Source organism: Protopterus annectens, chromosome 1.part1, assembly GCF_019279795.1.
Source record: "Protopterus annectens isolate FY-2018-M chromosome 1.part1, PAN1.0, whole genome shotgun sequence".
NCBI classification, from domain to species: domain Eukaryota; kingdom Metazoa; phylum Chordata; order Ceratodontiformes; family Protopteridae; genus Protopterus; species Protopterus annectens.
In genome coordinates this window covers 789,854,602-789,879,912 of record NC_056726.1, presented here as the reverse complement: position 1 = coordinate 789,879,912, position 25,311 = coordinate 789,854,602, and the positions used below count along the sequence as shown (strand labels likewise).

General features: G+C 42.8%; 1 protein-coding gene across 2 annotated transcripts in view; it reads left to right on the top strand.

The window, feature by feature from the left end:
* EPG5 (ectopic P-granules autophagy protein 5 homolog) overlaps positions 1 to 25,311 on the top strand; it is a 2,535,958-nt gene that overhangs the window by 816,604 nt on the left and 1,694,043 nt on the right. For both annotated transcript variants that reach the window (XM_044078183.1, XR_006365599.1), the window contains exon 14: positions 12,893 to 13,057. In XM_044078183.1, coding sequence (XP_043934118.1) covers positions 12,893 to 13,057 — 165 coding nt within the window. The remainder of the gene's footprint in view (positions 1 to 12,892; positions 13,058 to 25,311) is intronic.

The window sequence follows — 25,311 nt, the reverse complement described above, 5'->3', positions numbered from 1 at the left end:
AAATAGTAGATGTCCAATTGATCACTGCTGAGGTAGTCGCTCCCTCTCTCCATCCCCTTTGTTTTTGTGCATAATTTATGTCAAGATGTAGACATGAATTTTTTTTCTTTTCCTAACAGTATACTGTGAGGGCTTAGCCCCTCTCTCTCACTTATCATCAAAGCTCTGAAAGGCTTGATTTCATAATCTGAATTTTTTGTCAGCTCAGCTCAGGCTGACTAAAGGTTTGGGCATGTGGAAGCTGCCATGAAGCCTTTGGCTGGCATTTATATCCTATTCATTTTGAGTGTTGACATTTCAGTAGATAGCCATGTATGTACATAGGTGTGTGTGTGTGTGTGTGTGTGTGTGTGTGTGTGTGTGTGTGTGTGTGTGTGTGTGAGAGAGAGAGAGAGAGAGAGAGAGAGAGAGAGAGAGAGTGAGTGAGTGAGTATTCAACTTTCTGTTACTTAAGAAGTTAACTTGTGAGTATTTCTCCCATTTCACACTGAGCTAATCTGAGGAAGGGCACTGAGCAAACTGATCTCTGATGTATAACATTAAGTATCATGTTTTCTGCTTAATTTTACAAGTCATTTATAGCACTTTTGTCTGCTGCATACTTTTCTAGCTAATTTCACTGTGTATGAGGTTTTAACTGAAAATGTTCTACAATTGTTAAGCATCTGCTTGGGTTTGTTTGTTCTGATTTCCTGCCAAGGAGTGTATCATATAACTTAAGTGTTTGCAGTTAAAAGCATTCTCTAGAGTCTCCTTGCTCCTTTATCTGTTTGAAACTTTCATTTTTCTGCTGTGATTAACATTTCTGCAGTTTTTTTCTACTAAGTAGTGTGGGTAGTTGTAGCATTGTCCATATTCAGGCTTGAATTTTGGGCCTAGTTGTTTGTTAGTAGAGGCTGTGTGTCTGAGCACATGTTTCAGGCCATCTTAGTTTAGCCAAAGCCAGTATTGCATTTCAGTGAGAGGGAAGTGTTTATGGTCATTGGCTGATTGGGGTTATCTGGAGTACGGCTTGGAGTAAGCACCTCATTGGTTCTTTTGAGCTTTTTTTAAAGTTGTTTCAGGTTCCAACTTTCTGTTACTTAAGAAATTAACTTGTGAGTGTTTCTGCCATTTCACACTGAGGTAATTGGAGGAAGGGCACTGAGTAAACTGATCTGTGATATATAACATTAATATCCTGTTTTTTTGCTTATTTTTACGAGTTATTTATAACACTTTTATTGTCAGCTGCATACTTTTCTAGCTAATTTCACTGTGTGTGAGGTATTAACTGGAAATTGTCTACATTTGTTAAGCATCTGTTTGGGTTTGTTTGTTCTGATTTTTGTTTCCCACCCTCCCTCCTTATTGGTATCCTGTTCTTATACTTGGTGGCATTGCAGTTGGCCACCCCTACAATAAATTTGATCTGGGACACTAATCCCATTCTAGTGTCATTACCTCATTCTACCTAATACAGGGAGAACATTTGAGAAGGCCAACCCACTTAGTTTCTTAACCTTGAATTATCTTCTGCTTCTCCTTTCTCCCTTTCCACTATATATATATATAAAACATTTCTAAGTTTGTTTCCTGCCTTTCCTGTAAGTAGTCTAGTCCAGATACAGATGTTCCTGTATCCAGGACAGTTTGTAAGTTTCTGAGCCCCCAAGCCTCTGTGTTGGAGGGAAGCCATCTAGCTTATCAGTGGTTGTGGTAAACACTAGGTAGCTTATCTTAAAAAAAAAAAAAAAAAAAAAACTTTAAGCATTGCCCCCTTAGCTAGGGTTAAACTATTCCCGGTGCCATGAAGTCTGCTCTTCGAATTTTCCCTTAGAACTAGCCAGTTGTTAGTTTTAACAATCAAATCTGTTTCTTTGTGCTCACCACTTATTCCAAACTCATTGTAAGCACTAAATAAGGTACATATTACTACAGCACTCAACTTTCCTCAATTGTCTAGAGGAAAACAGTTTTTAGTACTTAATAAATAAGCACTTATCCAGGCATGTCTAAGGGTCAGCTCCCGGTGTTTTCTCCTGTCTACCTGATGAATCTGGGCATCTTGGGGCAATGCAGCAATTGCCTCATACACAGACAACCCTCTCCTCCTGCCACCCAACACTACAACCTGTGAGAGATGCACTTATATAGCCAAACTGGAAACAAAGCTCTCTTCAACCAGTACTGGACTAGACACTTGCACCACACCACACTCATCACATAGTCCCTCAAAACCTACACCACCAAAACACACACATGGAAACACAAAACACACGCCTACATTCGCGGAGGCTCTCAATAAAAATCTGCCCAAGCAACAGGGACCTCCAAAGCAGAAACACAAGCAACCTCCACCCCCCAACACAACCCAAATGACGCATAGCCCAAAAACTCAGTGTGCCACTCAACCACAGCCCATAAGGCATAACAATGTACCCAACACTCTAGTCATAGGTGACTCTATAGTCAGGCATTCTGATGTTCTACTCACCAGGCTAAACAAGGAGAAAGTTACTGTCAGCTGCCTGTCAGGTGCCAGGATCCGCCACATAATGCACGCACTCAGGTCACTCCACAAGTACAAATATGACTGTCATTGTCCATGTTGGTGTGAATGACCTGAGACGTACCTCCCTGGATTACATGAAAAGAGACCTGGAGGAGCTGTCCGATCTTGTAGCCCAGGCAGGTATGACCCTAGACCTGAGTAGCATCCTGCCATCATCCAGAATGATGCCACAGTACAAGGACAAAATGATTGACTTCAATTGGCTAAACTACTGGTGTCTTTCTAAGGGGATCCAATATCTGCCTGCCTGGGATGACATGATCGACAGACCACGATGCTTTGCCAGAGATGGCCTGCACCTGTCGCCCTTGGGATTCCAGATACTGGCTAAGGCTCTTGCCACCCCTGCAGTGCCTTTTTAGGCAAGGTTCAAATGAAAAATTCACCACCATAACAGGTTCAAGCAAGCAAAATCTGAGGGTAATGCTACTCAATGCTAGAAGTCTAAACCTCAAAATGTACTCACTCGAGGCACTCCTTAAAATGGAGAACATAGACATCTGTGCATTGACAGAGACCTGGTTCAAGGCTCCAGAGGGCACCCCTGCATTACCAGGCTATAATTCATGCCACACCTTTCGGCCACCTAACCTGGACCGAAATACTAAAGGCAGAGCCATGTCCATATTCATTAAGGATATCCACACCTCCAGGCTAGTTGCTCAACATAATGCATCCGAGATTATCTAAGTGCAACTAACTCTGGGCAAGACCACAGTCCAAATTGTAGCTTGCTACAGATCCCCTAACATGCCCCAGGATTCCCACTCCTCATTTCTTGATACACTGGAAAATATTAGGGTACAACCTAACACCCTAATAATGGGCGATTTCAACTAACCCACCATTAACTGAGAAAACTACTCATGTACCAACTCTTTTGCTCAACGTTTTCTGGAATTCATAAATTCCAACGTCTTGGATCAACTTCTCCACACCCCCACCAGGGGCAGCAATATCCTAGACCTGGTCATTACCAGCATGGGCAACCGGTGTTCTACACCAGAGGTCAGTTCCTCGGTCAGATCCGACCGCAAGCTAATCACCCTAGACATTCGCTTCACACCCCCACCCCCCATTAAGGAAACCACCATAAAAAATTTCTCCAAAGCCAACTTCACGACATCCATGCAGGCGAACAATAGAGTTATGATTGCTGAATCCTACACAGATGCACTTTATAAGCACTTTCGCAATTGCATGGATCGTGCAATCCCTAACAGAACCAAGATGCTGTCCTCCAAAAAAAGGAAGCCAGTCTGGTGGTCCTCTGCCATAAACAAACTCTGCAACAGAAGAAAGAAACTGTTGCAAAAAAAGAGTGAAATCCCATGATTGGAGGAACTCCCTGGTCAGCCTCAGTAAGAAGCTGAGGTCCCTCATAAAATCCTCCAAAGCTAGTTACAAAAACAAAATCACCACTGATTCTAAAGGCAGCCACAAGGCATTCTATAGCTATGTCAAGAATCTCAGTGGCAGCACTCGGATCTGCTGTGAGTTACAGCGCAATGGCACTAAATATAAAGAACCAACTGATATTGCCAAAATCCTGGTGGATCGGTTCAGTGCTAACTTTATCCCCCTCTCACCCCCTGAAGGGCCCATCTCTGTACCGGAAGAATGCAAAGTTCCTGTAATCACAGCTGCACAGGTAAAAGCCACAGTCTCCAAAGCCAAGAACACAGCATCCATAGGACATAACAACATCCCAGGCTGCGTTCTACACTAACTACAGAACGAACTGGCACCCCACCTAAGTACCATGTTCAATCATAGCCTTACTGCAGGCTTTGTGCCCACTGAATGACACACAGCAACAGTCATCCCACTCCACAAAGGGGGAGCCACCACGTGCCCCGTGAACAACTGCCCCATTAGCTTGACAAACCTGGTCTGCAAGGCTATGGAACATATCATCGAACTTATAAACAATGACACTGGTAATCTCCCAACTGTGGACCCCACCCAGTTCGGGTTTGTAAAAGGCAGATCTTGTCCCCTAAACCTGATAGTCTTCTTTGAAGCGGTCACCAAAGCAGTAGATGAGGGTAAGGTGGTTCACACAGCCTATCTAGATCTTGACAAGGCTTTCAACAGCATCCTCCACTCTGGAATTATAGAGAAACTCACTAAATCCCTATGTCAGAAGATGGGTTGCCACCTGGCTCACTGACAGAATCCACACTGTGAAAGTAACAGACTCCAAATCAGACTTCAGACAAGTGGAGTACCACAGGGTTCAGTCCTGGGTCCTCTCCTGGTATCTACTTCTCTGAAGTACAGGCTAACACAGAAGGTCTTTGGCTAACAAAGTTCGCAGATGACTGCAAACTAGGAACCATAATCGAAACTCCTAATGATTTGGACATCCTACAAAAGGGGGGTTCACTAAGACAGATGCCTGGTGTCAAAGCCATGGCCTCAAGCTCAATGCCAAAAAGTGCATTGTCATCCCTTTTGGTAAAAACTCTGTACCCATGAACTACGAAATAGGTGGCAGTCTACTTAACACCGAAGGTGTGATAAGAGACCTTGGGACACAGGTGGACATTAGTCTCTCCTCTGATAATCACAGTGCCACAGTAGTCAGGAAATCCTTCAACATGGCATACCTCATCACAAAATGTTTCTCATCCAGGAAAAAAGAGGTCATTGTTCCCCTCTACTCGTCACTCATTAGACACAATAAAGAATACAGCTTCCCTTTTGGTATGTACCTCACAAGACATCTACAACAACTGGAAAGGCCACAGAAATACTTCACAAAGAGGATTACCAGACTAAAACAGATGCCCTATGCAGACTGTCTCAAAAAACTCCAGCTTTACTCTGTCGCATATTGCCTACTCAGAGGCAATCTCTGTCAAACATCCAAAGCTATGTCATACCCTGAGCTGTTGGACATGCTCCACTTAAAGAAATCCCAGTCCCTCCGAGCTACACACTCTAGGGACCTAAACCTTTTCACAACAATAAATAAAACATGCTGGAGGGATAGATTCCTGTCCCAGAGACTTCCCATACTCTGGAACAGACTACCTATCTATATCAAACAAAGCTCCTCATTAGCACTCTTCAAGATAAATCTTGATGATTGGATGAGAGATAGAAAATTCACCCCGGGGATCACTTCTGTGGCTCCGCTCGACAGGGGCACAGGAAAATAATTTTCTTGAGTGGTATCTTTTTGGCTAGGCTTATGTAGGACCTAGGGCCAATAGCCTAGTTCCTACCTATGAACCTATGTGCATGTATGTGTAAGTGTGTGTGTATAATACTATACATTTATAATATGAATATATTAATATGTATAGGGTCTATATTAAATCATCAAAGGACTTCATTGACAAATGGCATTTCATCAAATTCCGCTGTTGTGGTGGGTGGCTGCCCTCTCCAATTATATATACCAACTCCAAGATTGCACTACTGAACAGCGATCTCAGTATGAACAATTCAACGAATGGCATGTTCGATGTAAGAGCACTGAAAATGTTTTTCACTGAACTGAATTTCCGATGATTTAATATAGACCCATATGTATATACTCAGATGTGCGTAAATATATGTAAACATATTTTCTAACACATCATAGAGATCTCACTTAATGGAACAGTGCAAGTGATTCAAAAATTTATAAATACAGTGGTACCTTGGTACTCGTCTGCCTCAAAACATCATATTTGGTATTCGTCACATTTTGACAAGAAAAAATCATCTTGGTGCTTGTCATTTCCTTGTTACCTGTCGTACTCTGTAGAACAGGTTCGCTGTACACTTTCTTGTGTTTGCTTGCTATTCTTTGTGCAAGTACTGTACCATCATGGATCCTAAGAAGACTAGTGGTAACAGCCAACAGAAAAGAAAATTAGTTAGAACCACTGTAGAGCAAAGATAAATATGAGAGTGGTATCCACGTGTCTGATCTCGCTATACAGTACCGAATGCCATGAACAACCATCTCCACCATTGTCAAAAATAGAGGCCATCAAAACAGCTGATGTCACTAAAGGAGTAAAATCTGTGACCAAACAGAGATCACCGACACTAGAGAAAGTGGAAAAATTGCTGTTGATTTGGGTAAATGAAAAACAGCTACCTGGTGATTGTATTTCACAGGCCATGATTTGTGAAAAAGCTCAAGTGTTGCATGCTGATCTGTTGAAAACAACCCTGGAATGTATGTTGATGCTAGTGAAGTGTTTAAAGCCAGTCATGGGTGGTTTGAAAACTTTAAAAAGAGAAGTGGCATACATAGTGTGGTGCGACATGGAGAGGCAGCCAGTGCCAACAAAGAAGCTACCAATGAATTTGTTCAGGAGTTTGTAGAGGCTGAGGGTTTTGTTCCCCAACAAGTGTTCAGTTGTGATGAGACAGGCTTGTTCTGGAAAAAATTCCCAACAGGACTTTCATCACTCAAGAGGAGAAGCTATTACCAGGGCACAAGCCAATGAAGGACAACCTAACTATGTTGTTGTGTGGGAATGTAAGTGAGGATTTAAAACTTAAGCCTCTGCTAGTCTACCACAGTGAAAACCCGTGAGTTTTCAAGAAAAATAATGTGATAAAAAGCAAGTTAGATGTGATGTGGAGGGCTAATAATAAAGCTTGGGTCACCAGGTATTTCTTCAAGGAGTGGATGAGTGAAGTGTTTGGCCCATCTGTGAAAAAATATTTACTGGAAAAAGATTTGCCTCTGAAGGCTATGCTTGTTTTGGACAATTCTCCTGCTTGCCCTCCAGTCTTGGAGGTCAACTTGTTGCAAGAGTTTAACTTCATCACTGTGAGGTTCTTTCCCCCTAACACAACTCCTCTGATCCAGCCCATGGACCAGCAGGTCATCTCTAATTTTAAAAAACTGTATACAAAGGTACTTTTCTAGAGGTGCTTTGAAGTGACCTCAGGTACAGAGTTGACCTTGATAGAGTTCTGGAAAAAATATTTTGATGTCCTCCACTGCCTAAATCTTATTGATAAGATCCGGGGGAAAGTCTCTCACAGGACCTTGAACATTGCCTGGAAGAAATTGTGGCCAGAAGCTGTAACTCAGAGGGACTTTGAAGGCTTTGAGACTGAGCCTAAGCCTACAGGTATTGTGAGGAATTGTGACTCTAGGGCAGTCCGTGGGGCTGGAGGTCATTATTGAAGTGGAGGAGTTACTTGAGGAGCATAAAGAAGAGCTCAGTGTGGAGGAGTTGCAGGAGCTTCAGAGGGAGCAACAACAGATAATGGCTGAAGAACTGTCTTTAGGTGAGGAGGAGGTAAGGAAGAATGTCCCCATCTCATTGTTGTGTCTTTCTGCTTTTCCTGGTTAGGGGTCGCCACAGCGGAACTCCGGTCCGCTAATGATTGGCAGTTGATTTGATTTTTATGTGCTGAGTTGCCAGCCCTAACGCACAACCTTCAACGAAGGTATGCCCATTCACGCATGTCTCCACGCAGAAGACGCTCTAGCTGAGAGTCGAACCGGACAGCGTCTTACTGTGAGACGACAGTGCTACCGCAGCACCACCACCACCGCGGTAATGTCCTGCTTGGGTTTCAAGATGTCTCTAAAGTGGGACATTGTTTGGTCATTGAACAAATTAACATTGTGGCTTGTTAGAGCTTTGTCAGGGTGATATTTTTCCATAAAATTTTGCACTTCCACCCATTTTGCGCACATTTCCTTGATTAATGATTAATGTTAGTGAATTTTATGGAAAAATATCACCCTGACAAAGCTCTAACAAGCCACAATGTTAATTTGTTCAATGACCAAACAATGTCCCACTTTAGAGACATCTTGAAACTCAGGCAAAAACAAGCATCATTGGATAAGTTTTTAGTGAAAATTAAACCTGGTGAGTCTCAAGCAGGGTTCAGTGGTGATAAGAAACAGAAAGAGAAAGAACCCTTGAAGGGCAGCTGGCTGAAGTTTTTATGGAAGGTGACTCTCCTCACAAACAATAACATTTCTCCTACTCACCATCTTCCTCACCATCATCCCTTTAGGCCATCAAAGTTAGACAAACTTAAAGTTTAAAATTTAAAGTTGCACTATTTATTAGTGAACTTATACTGTACTGTTTAACCCAGCCAACCCAGCCACTGGGGATGCACAAGCCAGTTCATTTCTTTGTGCCGGTCCCAAGCCCAGATAAATGGGGAGGGTTGCATCAGGAAGGGCATCTGGCGTAAAACTTCGCCAAAACATTTCATGCAGTCACCAAGAAAAATTTTTATACCGGATCGGTCGAGGCCCGTGTTAACAACGACCGCCACCAGTACTGTTTGCCTACAGAGTGCTGGCGGAAATTGGGCTACTGTTGGCCGAAGGAGGAGAAGAGGCGGAAGACATGGCCGTAGGCAGGAGGAGAGGAGAAAGGCTAGGACTGTGGTAGCGAGGGTCGGAACTTTGAATGTTGGCAGTATGACTGGTATAGGGAGAGAGCTAGCTGATATGATGGACAGAAGGAAGGTTGGTATTTTGTGTGTGCAAGAGACCAGATGGAAGGGGAGTAAGGCTAGGTGTATCGGAGGTGGGTTCAAATTGTTTTATCATGGTGTGGATGGGAGGAGAAATGGCGTAGGAGTTATTCTGAAGGAACAGTATGCTGAGAGTGTTTTGGAGGTGAAAAGAGTGTCAGATAGAGTGATGTTTATGAAGCTGGAAATTGATGGTGTAATGATGAATGTTGTTAGTGCATATGCTCCACAAGTTGGGTGTGCAATGGATGAGAAAGAAAAATTTTGGAGTGAATTGGATGAAGTGGTGATGATTGTACTCAAGGGTGAGAGAGTGGTGATTGGAGCAGATTTCAGTGGGCATGTTGGTGAAGGGAACAGAGGGGAATGAGGAAGTGATGGGTAGGTATGGTGTTAAACAAAGGAATGCAGAAGGTCAGATGGTAGTGGATTTTGCGAAAAGGATGGACATGGCTGTGGTGAATATGTATGTTAACAAGAGGGAGGAGCATAGGGTGGCATACAAGAGTGGAGGAAGATGCACACAGGTGGATTATATCTTATGTAGGAGGGCCAGTTTGAAGGAGATTGGAGACTGTAAATTGGTGACTGGAGAAAATGTTGTTAGGCAGCATAGGATAGTGGTTTGTAGGATGACGTTGGTTATCAAGAAGAGGAGGAGGAGTGTGAGGGCAGCACCAAGGATCAAGTGGTGGAAATTGCAAAAGGGTAATTGTGAGGTGGAGTTCAGGGATGAGTTAAGGCAGGCACTGGGTGTCAGTGAAGAGCTACCAAATAGCTGGGTAACTACAGCAGAGCTTGTAAGGGAGACAGCTAGAAAGGTGCTTGGTATCACATCTGGACAGAGGAAGGACGACAAAGAGACATGGTGGTGGAATGAGGAAGCACAGGAGAGTATGCAGAGAAAGAGCTTGGCAAAAAAGAAGTGGGATTGTCAGAGAGATGAAGAAAGTAGACACAAGTATAAGGAGATGAGGTGCATGGCAAAGAGAGAGGTGGCGAAGGCTAACGATAAGGCATATGAAGAGTTGTATGAAAGGTTGGACACTAAGGAGGGAGAAAAGGACCTGTACCGATTGGCTAGACAGAGGGACCGAGCTAGGAAAGATGTGCAGCAGGTAAAGGTGATAAAGGATAATGAGGGAAACATACTCACAAGCGAGGAGAGTGTGTTGAAGAGATGGAAAGAGTACTTTGAGGGGTTGATGAATGAAGAGAATGAGAGGGAGAGAAGGTTGGATGATGTAGGGATAGTAAATCATGAAGTACAATGGATTAGCAAGGAGGAAGTAAGGGTAGCTATGAAGAGAATGAAGAATGGAAAGGCTGTTGGCCCAGATGACATACCTGTGAAAGCATGGAGGTGTTTAGGTGAAATGGCAGTGGAGTTTTTAACCAGATTGTTTAATGAAATCTTGGAAAGTGAGAGGATGCCTGAGGAATGGAGAAAAAGTGTTTTGGTCCGATTCTTAAGAATAAGGGTGATGTGCAGAGCTGTAGTAACTACAGAGGGATAAAATTGATCAGTCACAGCATGAAGTTATGGGAAAGAGTAGTGGAAGCAAGGTTAAGAAGGGACGTGATGATTAGTGATCAGCAGTATGGTTTCATGCCAGGAAAGAGCACTGCAGATGCAATCTTTGCTCTGACAGTGTTGATGGAGAAGTACAGAGAATGTCGGAAGGAGTTGCATTGTGTTTTTGTAGACTTAGAGAAAGCATATGACAGGGTGTCTAGAGAGGAGTTGTGGTATTGTATGAGGAATTCAGGAGTGTCAGAAAAGTATGTAAGGATATGTACGAGGGTAGTGTGACAGCGGTGAGGTCTGCGGTGGGAGTGACGGATGTGTTTAAGGTGGAGGTGGGGTTACATCAAGGATCAGCTCTGAGCCCTTTCTTATTTGCAATGGTGATGGACAGGTTGACAGACGAGATCAGACAGGAGTCCCTGTGGACTATGATGTTTGCAGATGACATTGTGATCTGTAGTGAGAGTAGGGAACAGGTGGAGGAGACCCTGGAGAGATGGAGATATGTTCTAGAGAGAAGAGGAATGAAGGTCAGCAGGACTAAGACAGAATATATGTGTGTGAATGAGAGGGAGGATAGAGGAATGGTGAGGATGCAAGGAGTAGAGGTGGCGAAGGTGGATGAGTTTAAATACTTGGGGTCAGTAGTTCTGAGTAACGGTGAGTGTGGAAGAGAGGTGAAGAAGAGAGTACAGGCAGCATGGAGTGGGTGGAGAAGAGTGTCAGGAGTGATTTGTGACACATGAGTACCTGTAAGAGTGAAAGGGAAGGTCTACAAGAGGGTAGTGAGACCAGCTGTATTATATGGGTTGAAGACAGTGGCATTGACAAAAAGGCAGGAGTTTAAGCTGAATGTGTCAGAATTAAAGATGTTAAGATTTGCAATGGGTGTGACGAGGGTGGACAGGATTAGGAATAAGTATATTAGAGGGTCAGCCCAGGTTGGAAGGTTTGGAGACAAAGCCAGAGAGGCAGGATTACGTTGGTTTGGACATGTGCTGTGGAGGGATGCTGAGTATATTGGGAAAAAGATGCTAAGAATGAAGCTACCAGGTAACAGGAAAAGAGGAAGGCCTAAGATAAGGTTTATGGATGTGGTGAGAGAGGACATGGAGGTGGTTGGTGTGACAGAGCAAGATGCAGAGGACAGGAAGAAATGGAAACAGGTGATCTGCTGTGGCGACCCCTAACAGGAACAGCCGAAAGAAGATTATACTGTACTGTTTAAACGTGAAGTTATACTGTTTATTAGTAAAATAAAACTCCATTAATGCATACAATGCCTCATAAAATGTGGATTTTCTGGGGTCTGGAACAGATTCATTCAATTTAAAGTATTCTTTATGGGAAAAATTGGTTTGCTACTCATGATTTTTGCCACTCAGGGTGCCTTTTGGAGTGAATTATGATGAGTACCAAGGTACCACTGTAGTTGTATAAGTAATGTTTATATTAGTGTCATAAAGAGTGCAGTGTAAACAGCAATGCCTCTTTATAGGAAGTAAAATATTTCTGTTAAGTTTATCTCATCTCCTATCTGTATTAGAGTGAACACATTTTTTTAATGAGCTGTTGAATGTGATACAAAAAGAGGTGCAACACACCGCAATTCAGAGTGTGTTTGATCTTTGTGGAAAGGGACTTGGTATACAGAGCAGTGGCAGTGAGAAAAAGAATCAAACTTAATGAAGGAAATCCTCGAAGAAGGATGTTGAAATTGTTGCAGCCAGAGTAATCAGGATGTCACCAATAGAGTTTGTTTTCCAGCAGTATAAAATAAATTTAAGGTATTTGCTGTTAAACCACAAGACTTTGTTGTATTTTGGCAGAACTTTTCAATTATATAATAATGGTCTCAACTGCTTTAATCTTCAGTTTCATGTATGTATATATATTTAATTACACATACAGACTATATATATATATATATATATATATATATATATATATATATATATATATAAAGATATATAGATATGCATATATATATATACATATAATGTCATTCCTCTACTTCCAATACATCTGAAAATGAAGTGACATCTGTTTACTGTGTCCTTCCCAATAAAGCCTAGATTTTTAATTTGTGAATAACCAGATGATTTACAATGGGGAGACACAAGTGAAGTTCAAAATATAACGTCTGTGAGTATAATACCTGATGGTAAACTTAAACTGTAATGTTCCCTATTATGTCATTTGAATTGATTAATTTTGCATGTATTTTTATTGGTTGGTTGGATTTTTTTTGGTATACTTGGACAGCCAGTTTTTAGTGCTTAGTTTTCTTCAATTTTATGCTGATTAGTTTTTGTTTACTTTTATTGTTATATGTGTTATAGGTATCCTTATACTTGTTTAAGGAACTGCCTTTACAGCTGTGGAGACCAACTGCCCTTGAGATTGGGGTGATCCGGGAATGGCTGTTGAACTATAACCTTGCTGCTGTGGAGAATAAGCTGGCTTGCATTATTCTAGAAGGACTAAACTGGGGGTTTGATGAACATGTAAGTTTTACAAATTATACTTAAACACTGTTAAATGCAAAAAAGCTGTTATTTAGAAAATAATTGTTTACAAAACAGACTTCTGCGATAAAATACATACTTTGACTCTTAAGCCAATTTTGAGGGGTTGCTTTGAAAAGAATTATAGAGCTAATATGACATGTATTAGACATTGAATCACATGAGAAATCTGATCAAGTGACTACATAATTAAAGAAAGGTGTAGCGATATTGGGAAACAGCTCTAGGCTGCTCTCCCTGTGACCAATATGATGGATGTCACTACAAAGGCATGCAAGCACAGCTCAGTCAGTGCACATTCACCTGTCCAGTGAAGCAAGCCATAATTGCATTTTGCACTCATCTGCCACAAGAAGAGCAACATAGCAGCTATCAGATGGACCACTGTGGGTATTCATAGTAAGGTGCAGACACTGCTCATTATGTAAGTGGGAAAAATTGGGTCGATAGGAAAGTAGGAATGAAAAGAACAGCAGCCAGAGGGAAACACACAAAAGTAACCATGTCATGAAAGGCAGAGGTAGGAAGGAAGGGTAATTTTTTATTTGCACTGTAAGAGCATATCTGATATTGTTAATCCTCGTTCATTCCTTACGCATGGGTATCAGTTCTGAGCTCGGAACCGAGCCAGCCATTTTCCAAGCTCGCGTCAGCTTCAAACTCTCGAGCTAAACTCTTACCCACAATTCCCCTCTCCCTGTTACCTCAGATTTTATTTGCCGCATTGCCATCCAGCCGTGTCAAGCTACTTCTCGAACTCAGGTTTTTTTCTGTCCTTTACTTACCATTTTTACCCTGAGGTAATTTTCTCTTTACCATCATTGGTAATCTTTTTCCCTTTCTCTTTCATACCTTCGGGTACTCTCTTGTACCATTCTTGGTACTTTTCTATTAGTTAATATGGCAGATAAAAAAGGTAGTCTGGGGTTTAAGTGGTGTTCTGATTGTGGACACAAACTTCCTACTTCTGATGTATACTCTTTATGTGTTTATTGTTTGGGAGCTTCCCATTTATCTGTTGGAACCACCTTGTACTATTTGTGAGAACTTTTCTAATAGAACTTTGTTAGAAAGGAAAAACAAGCTGATACTGAAGACACTTCTAAAATCTCCCTTTTCAGAGGCTATTTCTGGGTCAGAGGTCTCAACCCCTCCTAAAGCCCATAAAAAATGGATGTTTCTACTAAGGCTAAATCCTTGCCTTTATCCCCGGCTGGGGACTCTCATCAACCAAAGCCTAAAAAGGCTAAAATTTCAGCTCCCAAGCTCTCTGTCAGCCCCAGTGCTTTTGGTGCCCAGACCTTCAGCACCGAGGCCTTCGGCTCCATTAGTGATTTCGGCTCCGTCCTCTCCTGCAGCCTCCTCAGTTCAGACCATTAGCACTGTATCGGCAGACCTTGACAGCGTCAGCTCCTAGATCTTCCTCAGAACCGAGGCCTTTATTGTTGACTCCAGTTTTGTCGGTTCCAGCTTCGGCACCGACAACCACTTCGGCACCGATCCCTGTGTTGGTGCAGACATTGACATGAGCACCGATGACTTTTTTGGTGCAGACTACAGTAGTTCAGTCTTTCTCTGCACCGTTGTCCTCGGTGTGGTCAGATGAGATGGGCACAGAGTCTGCCTCTTTTGTGGGCAGGCCTGTTTCTCCCTCAGTCTCTGTGAGGTTCACTAGAAGCCTTTCCGAACATGATGTGTTGCGTCTTGTGGACCATGAATTCTTGGCCAGAGGTATTCCACCCCTCAGGAACTATCCTTCCTTGGGAGGTGATCACCCATCTCCAAAGACACCTTCTTATTCTTCTCCTTCATTGCCTTTCAAGTCCATGGATATAGTACAGTCTTCCCCTTCTGCGGTTCCCTTTATGGATCTCACTAAGGAACCACAGTTGCCTTTGTGGCAGGAAAGTTTTGCTAAAACCCGGGATGTCAGCTGTGACACGCATAACTTGCTGCTCCACAGCCATCCAGGGACTCCGGGTCGGCAGGCTGAGCCACTTAGGGGTAGAGTGCCCCCTGTCCTAGACATACACTCCTCTCCAGGTGGACGAGCCTTCCAACTGATGGAGAAGGCTTTCACAGCTGCTGGTGATACTGGACTGTCTATACCTCCGCCCTCCTCTGGTACACTGGTTTCACAAGTCGCACCTAGCGGACACCGGGTGCAAGGGCCTCAGGACATATTCCCTCAGGAATCCCCATTTCCGTTGTCTTTTCCAGCTTCTCCCGCTGAGGAGGTCCACCGGAAAAGTTTGTGTAAGAGGAAGCACATGGACTCCTTAGAGGAGTCCCTCACCGAAGACACAGATTTCGATGAGTGGGAAGGATCCCCTCGGTCACCCTTTGAGGTATCCTTTGGCAATATCCTCGAAATCCTGAAACAGAGAGGTGACTGGCAGCTCTCTAATCTAACCCCTGAGGAATCTGTGTTCCTGCAGGCCTTTCACGCCCAGCCCCCTACCTCCTCGAATACTACACGCTGCTGATACTGTCAAAGCTATTCCCCGGAGGCCAGATAAGATCTTGTCCCCTCCTGCTTTGGATCCCCATTGGGCCAAAGGTCTTCCTTTAGATGCTTTGGTGGTGGCAGCCACAACAAAAAAGGATCTGGCAGAAGAAGAAAGCCAGACTGTCCATCCACCTAACAGAGAGTCCCAGGCCCTGGCAGAATAGGGAAGCGCACCTTTGCTTCGGCGACCTTTGCTATCAGGTCCCTGAATTATATGGCACATTTTACCAGGCTTCAAAGGGATCTGGTTTCTGAGCTCTCTGAAACCTTGGCTGGTGCAGTGTCTGATGAGGTCCATGACAAAGTGGCCTCTCAGCTGGCCACCATTGAGTCTATTTCTAACTCCGCTATGCGATGGATATCTCACGCATCAGAAGGAGCAGCTAGAGTGGCGGGTTCAGCTGCGGTCTTGAGACATCACGCCTGGATGCGCTTGTGCAACTTCGCGGAACCTTTTAAGTCTTCCTTTCTTAATGTCCCCATTGAGCCCTCCTCGTTGTTTGGGCCCAAAGTTAAAAGCACACTGGCCAGATGTGAACAGGATGGTAAGACCTTTCTGCCGTAGGTGTCTGTTATTCTTCCCCTCAACGTGTTTTCTCCAGAAACCAAAAGAGTGGGAAGATATGGTTCAAGAAATCTCAGGGTCCTTTCCGGGACACACAGGCCGAGTTCTCTTCCAGAGGCAGAGGGAGAAACTCACATGGAAGACGCTCCTTTCGGGGCAGAGGGGGACTGCGTAACCAGGGTTCTAGGGATTCTTTCCCTGGTCAATCCTACCAGCGCTCCTGAAGAGCGGCCCAACTCCTTTCCTCTGGAGGTGGTTGGGGGATGTTTCTCCTTGTACCCTTCTGCTTGGCTAACCATCACCACCGATTCTTGGGTACAAAGGATCATAACCAGAGGTTATCATATCCCCTTCGATCTTTGTCCCATCCCTTCAAAAAATCTTCCCGACGTTCCACCCAGTCAAAGGGAAGAAGCAGCACTAGAGATAGAAAAGCTGCTAAGAAAAAGAGTCATCCAAATAGTCCCTCCAGACAAGATAGGATCCGGATTCTACTTAAGACTATTTTTGGTGCCAAAGAAAACCGGGGACTGGAGACCAGTTTTGGATCTCATTGTATTGAACAAGTTTGTGAGAGTACAAAAATTCCGGATGGTCACTATACAGTCTATCCTCCTGCTTTTGGAAAAAGATGATTGGATGTGCTCTATAGATCTTCAAGATGCGTACTACCACATAAAGGTGGACAGGCCATCAAGAAGATTTCTGCGCTTCCGTGCGGGAGCCAGTCACTACCAGTTCAGAGTACTGCCCTTCGGACTCTCTATAGCCCTCAGAGTGTTCACAGAGTGCAGGGCAGTTGTCACAGCTCACTTGTGACTTCAAGGATTCCAGGTGTTTCCATACCTAGACGACTGGCTCATTTCCGCCCCCACCAGATATCTACTGGAAAAAGCCCTGGCATACTCTCTCCTCGCTGCTCAAAGGCTAGGCATAACCATAAACTGGCAGAAATCCAATCTCACCCCATCTCAGTCAACAGAATTCATAGGGGTTATCTTGGACACAAAAAACTGCAGAGCTGCTGTTCCAGAGCACAGAATTTTAAGGATAAAGCAACAACTAATTCCAATCCCTTCAAAGGAAAAATCCACGGCTCACTTGGTTGTACAGCTGTTGTGTTCCATGGCAGCCTCCATCACCATTGTTCCCCTGGCCAGGTTTCACATGAGGCTTCTACAATGGCCACTGCTCACCCAATGGTATCCTTTTCAGCATCCTCTTTCAGCCATGATTCGAGTAACCCACAGGTGCAAACAGGATTTAAAATGGTGGATGACACCCAATCTCTCACAGTGGTCTCGCCCCTTCTCCCCCCAGCAACCCAAGGCCACAGTGACCACGGACTACTCCCTGATGGGGTGTGGGGGCTATGTCAGGGACAGACAGTCCAAGGCACTTGGTCCCAACTGGAGGCCCATCTGCATATAAATGTTCTAGAGCTGAGGGCGGTGCTTCTGGTGTTGCAAGCATTCCATCCTCTTCTGTCGTCTGGGACAATTGCGATTCAGTCAGACAACATGGCAGTGGTCTGGTACATCAACAAGCAAGATGCAACCAAATCTTACCCCCTTTGTCGAGAGGCCATGAGGATATGGCAATGGGTGATGGCTACCAACCATTTTCTTCTAGCAACGCACATTCCCGGGAGTTCCAACGTGTTAGCAGACAGTAGGTGCATTCTTCAACCTCACGAGTGGTCCCTGAATCCCTTGATAACGGCGAAGATCTTCCACCGCTGGGGCCGTCCTTGCTGCGACCTCTTTGCATGTCCGACCAACTACAAATGCAGAAACTACTTTGCCCTGATTCCCCCTCCGGGACAGTCACCCAGGGACACTCTAGTCCACGATTGGCCCTCGAGTCTTCTCTACGGATTTCCGCCCTTTCCTCTCTTTCCCCAGTTTCTGAAGTGGTTGAAGAGCAAGGTAATCCTCATAGCACCATATTGGCCCCAACAGATTTGGTTCCCTTTCCTTTGGCCTCACCTACTAGATTGACCATGGATTCTCCATCCAATCCCGGAGTTGATCTCACACCCACAGAACCTGATTCATCCCAACCTGAACAGCCTGAAGCTAATGTCTTGGCTACACCATTTCCCTTGAGCATAATGATCTTTGTTTACCAGTACGTGATATTCTCATTGCTTCTCATAAGTCTTCCACTAGAATTACTTATCTGAGCAAGTGGAAAAAATTTACCTATTGGGTGAAAGATAAACAAGTAGACCCCTTTTCAGCACCAGTGTCGATAATACTAGACTATCTGACCGACCTGTTTCAATCGGGTCTAACGGCCTCTACCATTAGAGTTCATTTGGCTGCAGTTTCTAATTTTCATGAGGGTATCCAAGATTCTTCTCTTATGTCCCATAAATTGTGCAAGACCTTCATAAAAGGTGTGAATCATCTGAAGCCACCTTTTAGAGAACCTATTCAACCATGGGATTTATCATTAGTTCTACAAGCTCTGACAGTGGCACCTTTCAAACCAGCCTCTTCTTGCGACCTCAAGTATTTGTCATGGAAAACCTTGTTTTTGGTCGCTATTACTTCTACCAGATGAATTTCTGAACTCCAAGCGTTATGTATCGAGAGTCCATACTTGATTTTTCATAGAGATAGAGTGTCTCTGAGAACTAATCCGTCATTTCTGCCTAAAGTGATCTCTGAAATGTCCATTAATCAAGCCATTGAATTGCCAGTTTTCTTTCCCAACCATTCAAACAGAGGAGAGTATTGCCTACATACCCTAGATATACACAGGCAAATCCATTTTTACTTAAACAGGACTAAACCCTTTCGTAAATATGACCAGTTATTTTTGGCCTTTTCTGGATCTAGATTAGGATCTGCTGTTGTTAAGGTCACATTAGCTAGATGGTTGAAGGACTGTGTGCCCTTTATTTGCAGACAACATAATATCTCATTGCCTACTACCATGAAAGCTCATTCAACAAGATTGGTGGCAATTTCTGCTGCCTTCCATGCCAGAGCTTCTTTACATGACATATGTGCAGCTGCAACTAGGGCTACGCCTCATACCTTCATCAATCATTACAAATTGGATTTGGCCTCCAGGGGAAGAGCATCTTTCGGTTCTATGGTGCTCAGGAATGTCCGTCCATGAGAGCCTCCCAGGAATAGAGGCAGCTGGGGACTTTGTCCCATGCGTAAGGAATGAACGAGGATTAACAATATCAGATAAAAAAGTTCTTTCTTATCATAACGTTCCATCTGTATTGTTGATCTTCATTCAGTCATTACGACCCTCCCTCCTTCCCCCTCCTGTGGTTTCTAGTGGATCTTACCATCCAGTTCTCTCAGGTTATTTGACCAGAGGTATCCTCTACCTTCTTTAACTTGCAAACTCAATCTGAGGTAACAGGGAGAGGGGGATTATGGGTAAGAGTTTAGCTCGAGAGTTTGAAGCTGACGTGAGCTTGGAAAATGGCCGGTTCGGTTCCGAGCTCGGAACCGATACTCATGCGTAATGACTGAATGAGGATCAACAATATAGATGGAACATTATGGTAATACATAACTTCTTTTTTTGTAAGATTAACAAAATAAGAGTTGGTGGGGACAGTAGTAGGGAATTACTGTGGAGAAGAGGGTGAAGGCCAGGTAGGAGGGGCAGACAGATAAGCATGTAATTCAGACTCAGACAAGCATGGACTGTGTGCACACAAATGGTAGTAAGAGCAGTACCAAGACAAATATCATGTTTTCTTTACCACCAAGAAACTTGTCGCCCCTATGTACCAAATGTATAAAGGACTCAAAAGGGATTTTTATACCAAATGTTACACAGCAGAAATATCTTGATGTAGCATTGGACCCTTTGCTGAACTTCACCAGTATTCACACAGACATTGTTACCACCAAAGCTCTGGCACAACTAAAAACTGTGTTACAAACTCTTATATCTTCTCTCACCAACAGCAGAAATGGCCATAGTCAGAAATGTACTGATTCTCAAGCTTGAATATGTCCTGCCATTGATAGCCCTTCAATCGACACAGAACACACAAAAAAATTAAAGCAACTGAAAATAAAATAAAATACTTAGCTTTGCTCTCCATGCTGATATGAATTATCACCACTGCATCTTATGTGTTAAGACTCAGTGGCTACCTTTTACTAAGTGAGACACTTGTCTATTAAGAACAGTATTATTTAAAATTCTAACACTAGGCTATTCCTTCCAGGTGACCAAGGGAGACCTCTGCATTCCAATTTTAGAGAAGTAACAAACAGACCCACTCTGTCCACCACAGTGTTTAAAATGTTTAATCACAAATAAAGAAAATAAACAAGGATAAGTGCTTTCGAGCTCTTATTCAGATCCATAAAAATAATAAAAATTATTCAGATAAAAGTATGTGCATTGCATACACTTAGCAAGGTAGTTCAAATTCTTAGTCCTACAGTCAGCATAGCCATGAAATTTATAAATCTTTTTACTAATCGGGTGTTGAAAAAAGTTGTACTTGTCAGAAAGTCACATATTTTACAGTTTCTGCATGGAAAAGCGAATGGTATTTAGACTAGTGATTTCCCTAACAAGATCCTTGCAAAGTATACTTTTCAAATTTTAAAACATTTTTGAAACTGAAAGATGGGGTTGGACCCACTCTCTTCTTTATCTTGTCATCAGAGTGTAGAATCTTCCAGTGATTTCTAATCACAGCCCAGATCTTAAATATGTCACTGTTATATCTCATGACCACCGTTGGATGCAAAGATGGCCCTTTCCAGTCCATGTTTGACTGTAACTGGTCCCTTCGTGGAGGAGAAATGTCAGATGTACTTGATGCTCCAAATCATCTCTGTTGGAGTCATGGTTTGACTCTTGTTCATTTCCATGTATAATGGGTCCTTTCCATTCTCTGTAAATCTTGCTCAAGATTAGATTGTTGATGCGTGATAGCATGCACCCACAGCATATTTTCAGCAATGTGGTGAAAGGCCAGATCATGCACACCTCTCAGCTATGTACGGAGAATGATAGGTACATGGAAGAAACCAACTTTTGACTTGCATTTTCAGAGATTGTGGCTATCTTGAGCAAGATTTAATGCTTTAAATTTGAGAAGGATACTTTGCAAGGATCCTGTTAGGGAAATCACTAATCTAAATAGCATTCAAACCCACAAAATTGGGACTTTTCCATGTAGAAACTGTAAAGGATGTGATCTTATTGACCAAGCCAACTTTTGTCAACACCCAATTAGTAAAAGGATTTATAAATTTCATGGCTATGTTGACTGTAGGACCAAGAATTTGGTCTACATTGCCAAGTGTGTGCAATGCACGTCCTTTAATGTGGGTAAAACTAATCGCATGCTAAAGGAACGTATTTTACAACATGCAAGGGATATTAGGACAGGGGCGGTTCATTTGTTTTTATGGTGTTACAAATACAGCAGTCAACCATGAGAGGGGGTGATATATTGTCTGTTGACCGAACAAACTGAAGCCAAGTGGATAGCTGAATTACAGGCAGATCGAGTCCCAGGCCTAAATACTATGTTGCTGCTGAAACCAGTCCTGAAGGGGCAGAGGCCAAGATGATGATCACCATTTGTTGAACTTGGAATTAATATTTTTTTTTAAAAAGGGTTATGTGTGTTAAATGGGAGTTGTTGTTATTGACTTTTTTTATTTGACAGTTTGAAATGGTTTTAAGATATATAAATGAATAATTTTATTATTTTTATGGATCTGACGAAGAGCTACATATCCAAAGCTCTTATCCTTGTTTGTTTTCTTTATTTGTGATTAAACATTTTAAACACCGTGGTGGACCAAGTGGGTCTGTTTGTTGCTGGTACATTTCTATTTTACCTCTCTGATTCTTTGTCTCTCCTGTGTCTGGTCATGTTTGTTTGCTTTAATTTCAGAGAAGTGGACATTGAGAGTACTAGTTACCCCATCCAGGTTATCTCCTACAGACCTGGCAACAACTGGCAAGCCCACATTAGAGGCATTTGCCTGCACAGCTCAAGGATTTCTCTAACATGATATAATCCTTTTAATGCAATCATGAACAAATGTAGAAAAGGGTGTGTGGATAACAACTATGTTTTTTTAAATTATGAGTAGAAAAAGATGTGATCAAAGGTATTATGACCTCCTTATAGCAAAGTGATAATGCCCCCCCATCACGCATCCAACATTTGCCATCTACCTGAGGAAAAATTCTTTGAGTCCGCTTGGGGTATAACAAATATGTATGCAAACACTTCTAGACAAAAATCTTAAGTCTTCTAGGCTTTGTTGCATACTTGAGAACCATATGTATGTTGTCCCATTGTTTTCTTGTGAAGTGCTTATACACTTTCTCTTCCAAATGTTTTCTACCTCCTCTGATTGATTCCTGTATTTATTGTGCAGTATTTTATATGCTGTACTAATTATCCCTTTTTAAGAGCAGCTTCTGTTCTAGAGTCGGCTAAAATCTCTACCACAGCAGGTCTTTCACTTAGATTCCCTTACCCCTTTATGGTGGCTGCCAAAAAAGCAATTACTAGAAACTGGAAATCAAAACCTAAATCAGCTACACTAGAAGTAGTGAATATAGTAACAGAGATAAAACAACTGGAATAGAGATCTTTAGAAAAGGGTAGGAGCAAACTACGTAGGAAAAAATGGGAATTGTGAAAACAGTACATACAGGAGAGGACTGACGTTTAAAAGAAGGCAGGACTTAAATGAGCTGTGTAATGTTTGACTGAAAATGTTTGGGTATAAGTGATTTATAATGTTTGCAACTGGGAGTGTGTCAGTATGGTTTGTGATGTAAAATGCTTGCAACTAGGTACTGGGATTGTGTCCGTGTGGTTTGTTTTAATTTATATAAATGTATGATTGCCTATGTAATAAGTGATGGTTTAATAAAGATGTTTCTTGTTTAAAAAAATAGGCAGGAATTAATTTATGTAATTTTGCTTAGGTTATATGATGTATAGGAATATATAAGTATAATGTTTGTAAATGTGAACTTGTTAATACAGTTTAATTACTTTTATATAAATGTAAGTGTGTCTATGTCACAAGTGATAATTCAATAAAGGTGTTTAAAAAATTCAGAAATCAGTCCTGGTTCCTTCTCAGGATCATGTTTTTCTCAGTTGCAGGATCCAGACCACTTTCATGCTGGCATCCCTGCCTCCACCAAAGGCCTTGTTTCTGATCTGACTTCAGTCACAGCCAGGGATTTTGTCAGGGTTCTAGGATTCATAGCTTCCACCATTCCTATGCTACCTCTAGCTAGACTCAGTACGAGAAAACGACAGTGGTTTCTCAAGAGATTCTGGCTTCCACATAGTCATCCACTGGATTTCTTAGGTTCCTTTCTTCCATGTCTCAGACTAGAATCTCATTGAAGGATTCATCATCTTTCTCTCAGCCCAGACTTCCTTTGCGACCACCAGTACCATCTCAGGAACTTTTTTTGGATGCCTCAGATAGAGGGTGGGGGTCCTCCTTTGGTTCCCTCATGGTCCAGAGTCTCTGCACCCCCCCCCCCCATCAGAGGTCAGATCACATCAACATCAAGGAGATGAGAGATCTCCTTTTAGCTCCTCAGGCTTCTCATTCTGTCTTTCCTTCAGAGTCTCTCACAGTTTTCACCAATACCACCGTGATGTGGGGATATAAGTAAGCAAGGGAGGTCACCGTCCTACCTTCTTTGCAGACTTGCTGTTCAGGTCTGGGATCTAGCTGTTCAGTATCAAGTGACTCTATACGCTATCTACATTTATTCAGAGCAAAATATATTGACAGGCTCTTTGAGCAGGCCCAATACACAAGCTCACAAATGGATGCTTTACAGAGGTGTGTTTCTGGACATTGTCCATTGGTGGGGTATTCCACAGGTAAATCTTTTTGTCTTCCTCTTAACAGATAAGTTCTTTTCTGTGCCAGAGTTCCAAACCTTCTGGTTTGGAAGGTGAACACCCTAGCTTTTCTTTATAGGTTCATAGGTGTTTTCTAGGCTAACAACCACAAGGGCCTTTTTTAGCCTAGCCATGCATCCCAAATCTCTGACAAGTTTTGATACCCTTGATAAGTGTAAGCATGAGCCTGGGAGATGAACCATTTACAGTTTACCTATGTCCATTAGAGACAGAGGTGCCAAACCAGGGATGAAGTTCCAGTTTCCTGTCCGATTGTCCAAGTTGCACTTGAATTGGGTTAGGGAGGAGCTCTGCTTCACAAGGATAGGGAGCCTGTTCCATAGACGGCATAGTCTCTGGATACATACCTATATTTCCAGCAGGTCCTATTTATATCACAGGCAAGGATTAAGTCTTTAGAATGGGTAATTCTGGTGCTGTTTGTTTTGTAGATATCCAGGAGGTCCATCAGAGTGGGATCTGACAATGCCCTGTATGCCAGGCATAGATCTCCCCTTAAAAGATTGTAGAAGACAGAATACAGGGATAGTACCTTGAGGTGGTCTGCATAGGACATTTTACCTATGCCCTGTATTCTTTTAGCAAGGAACCTCTGTGGATATTCCAGTTGTTGGATATGCCTGGTTAGGCACATATTAAAGGGGGCATTGTACTCAATGATAGGTTTGATGAATGCCGAATACAGTGGAACAGTGACTTTCTTAGACTCAGATGCCATACCTTTGTTTATAGGTTGAGCAACATACAGTGAGTTCCCCACCACTGTAGACACATGATGGTCAAAGACTAGATTACTACATCTCTGTGTCCCTAAGTCCCTGAGTACTGGGTCAGTATGATAGTTACCAGGGATGGATGACTTCCCAAAGGATGCTATTATGCATTTCTTGGCATTTAATTTTAGTCCATGTTGTTTGTCTGTGTCAGCACTTTCTGGAGATCATTTGTGCCAGTTTGAGATTCAGTGACAGCTCCTAATTTGCAATCATCTGCAGATTTAGTCAGCCAGAGACCACTGACATTGGCCTTGACTTCTGAGAAGTAAATGCCTCAAAGGAGCAGTCCAAGGACTGATCCCTGAGGGTCTCCACTTGTGACTGGCCTCTTTGTAGAGGTGGACCCCCCAATTCTAACTTCCTGGGTCCTGTCTGTGAGCCAGTTGGCTGTCTACCGGGTGACATATGGGTTTGTACCTAACCCCTTGAGTTTGTCAACAATGCCCGAATGGGAAT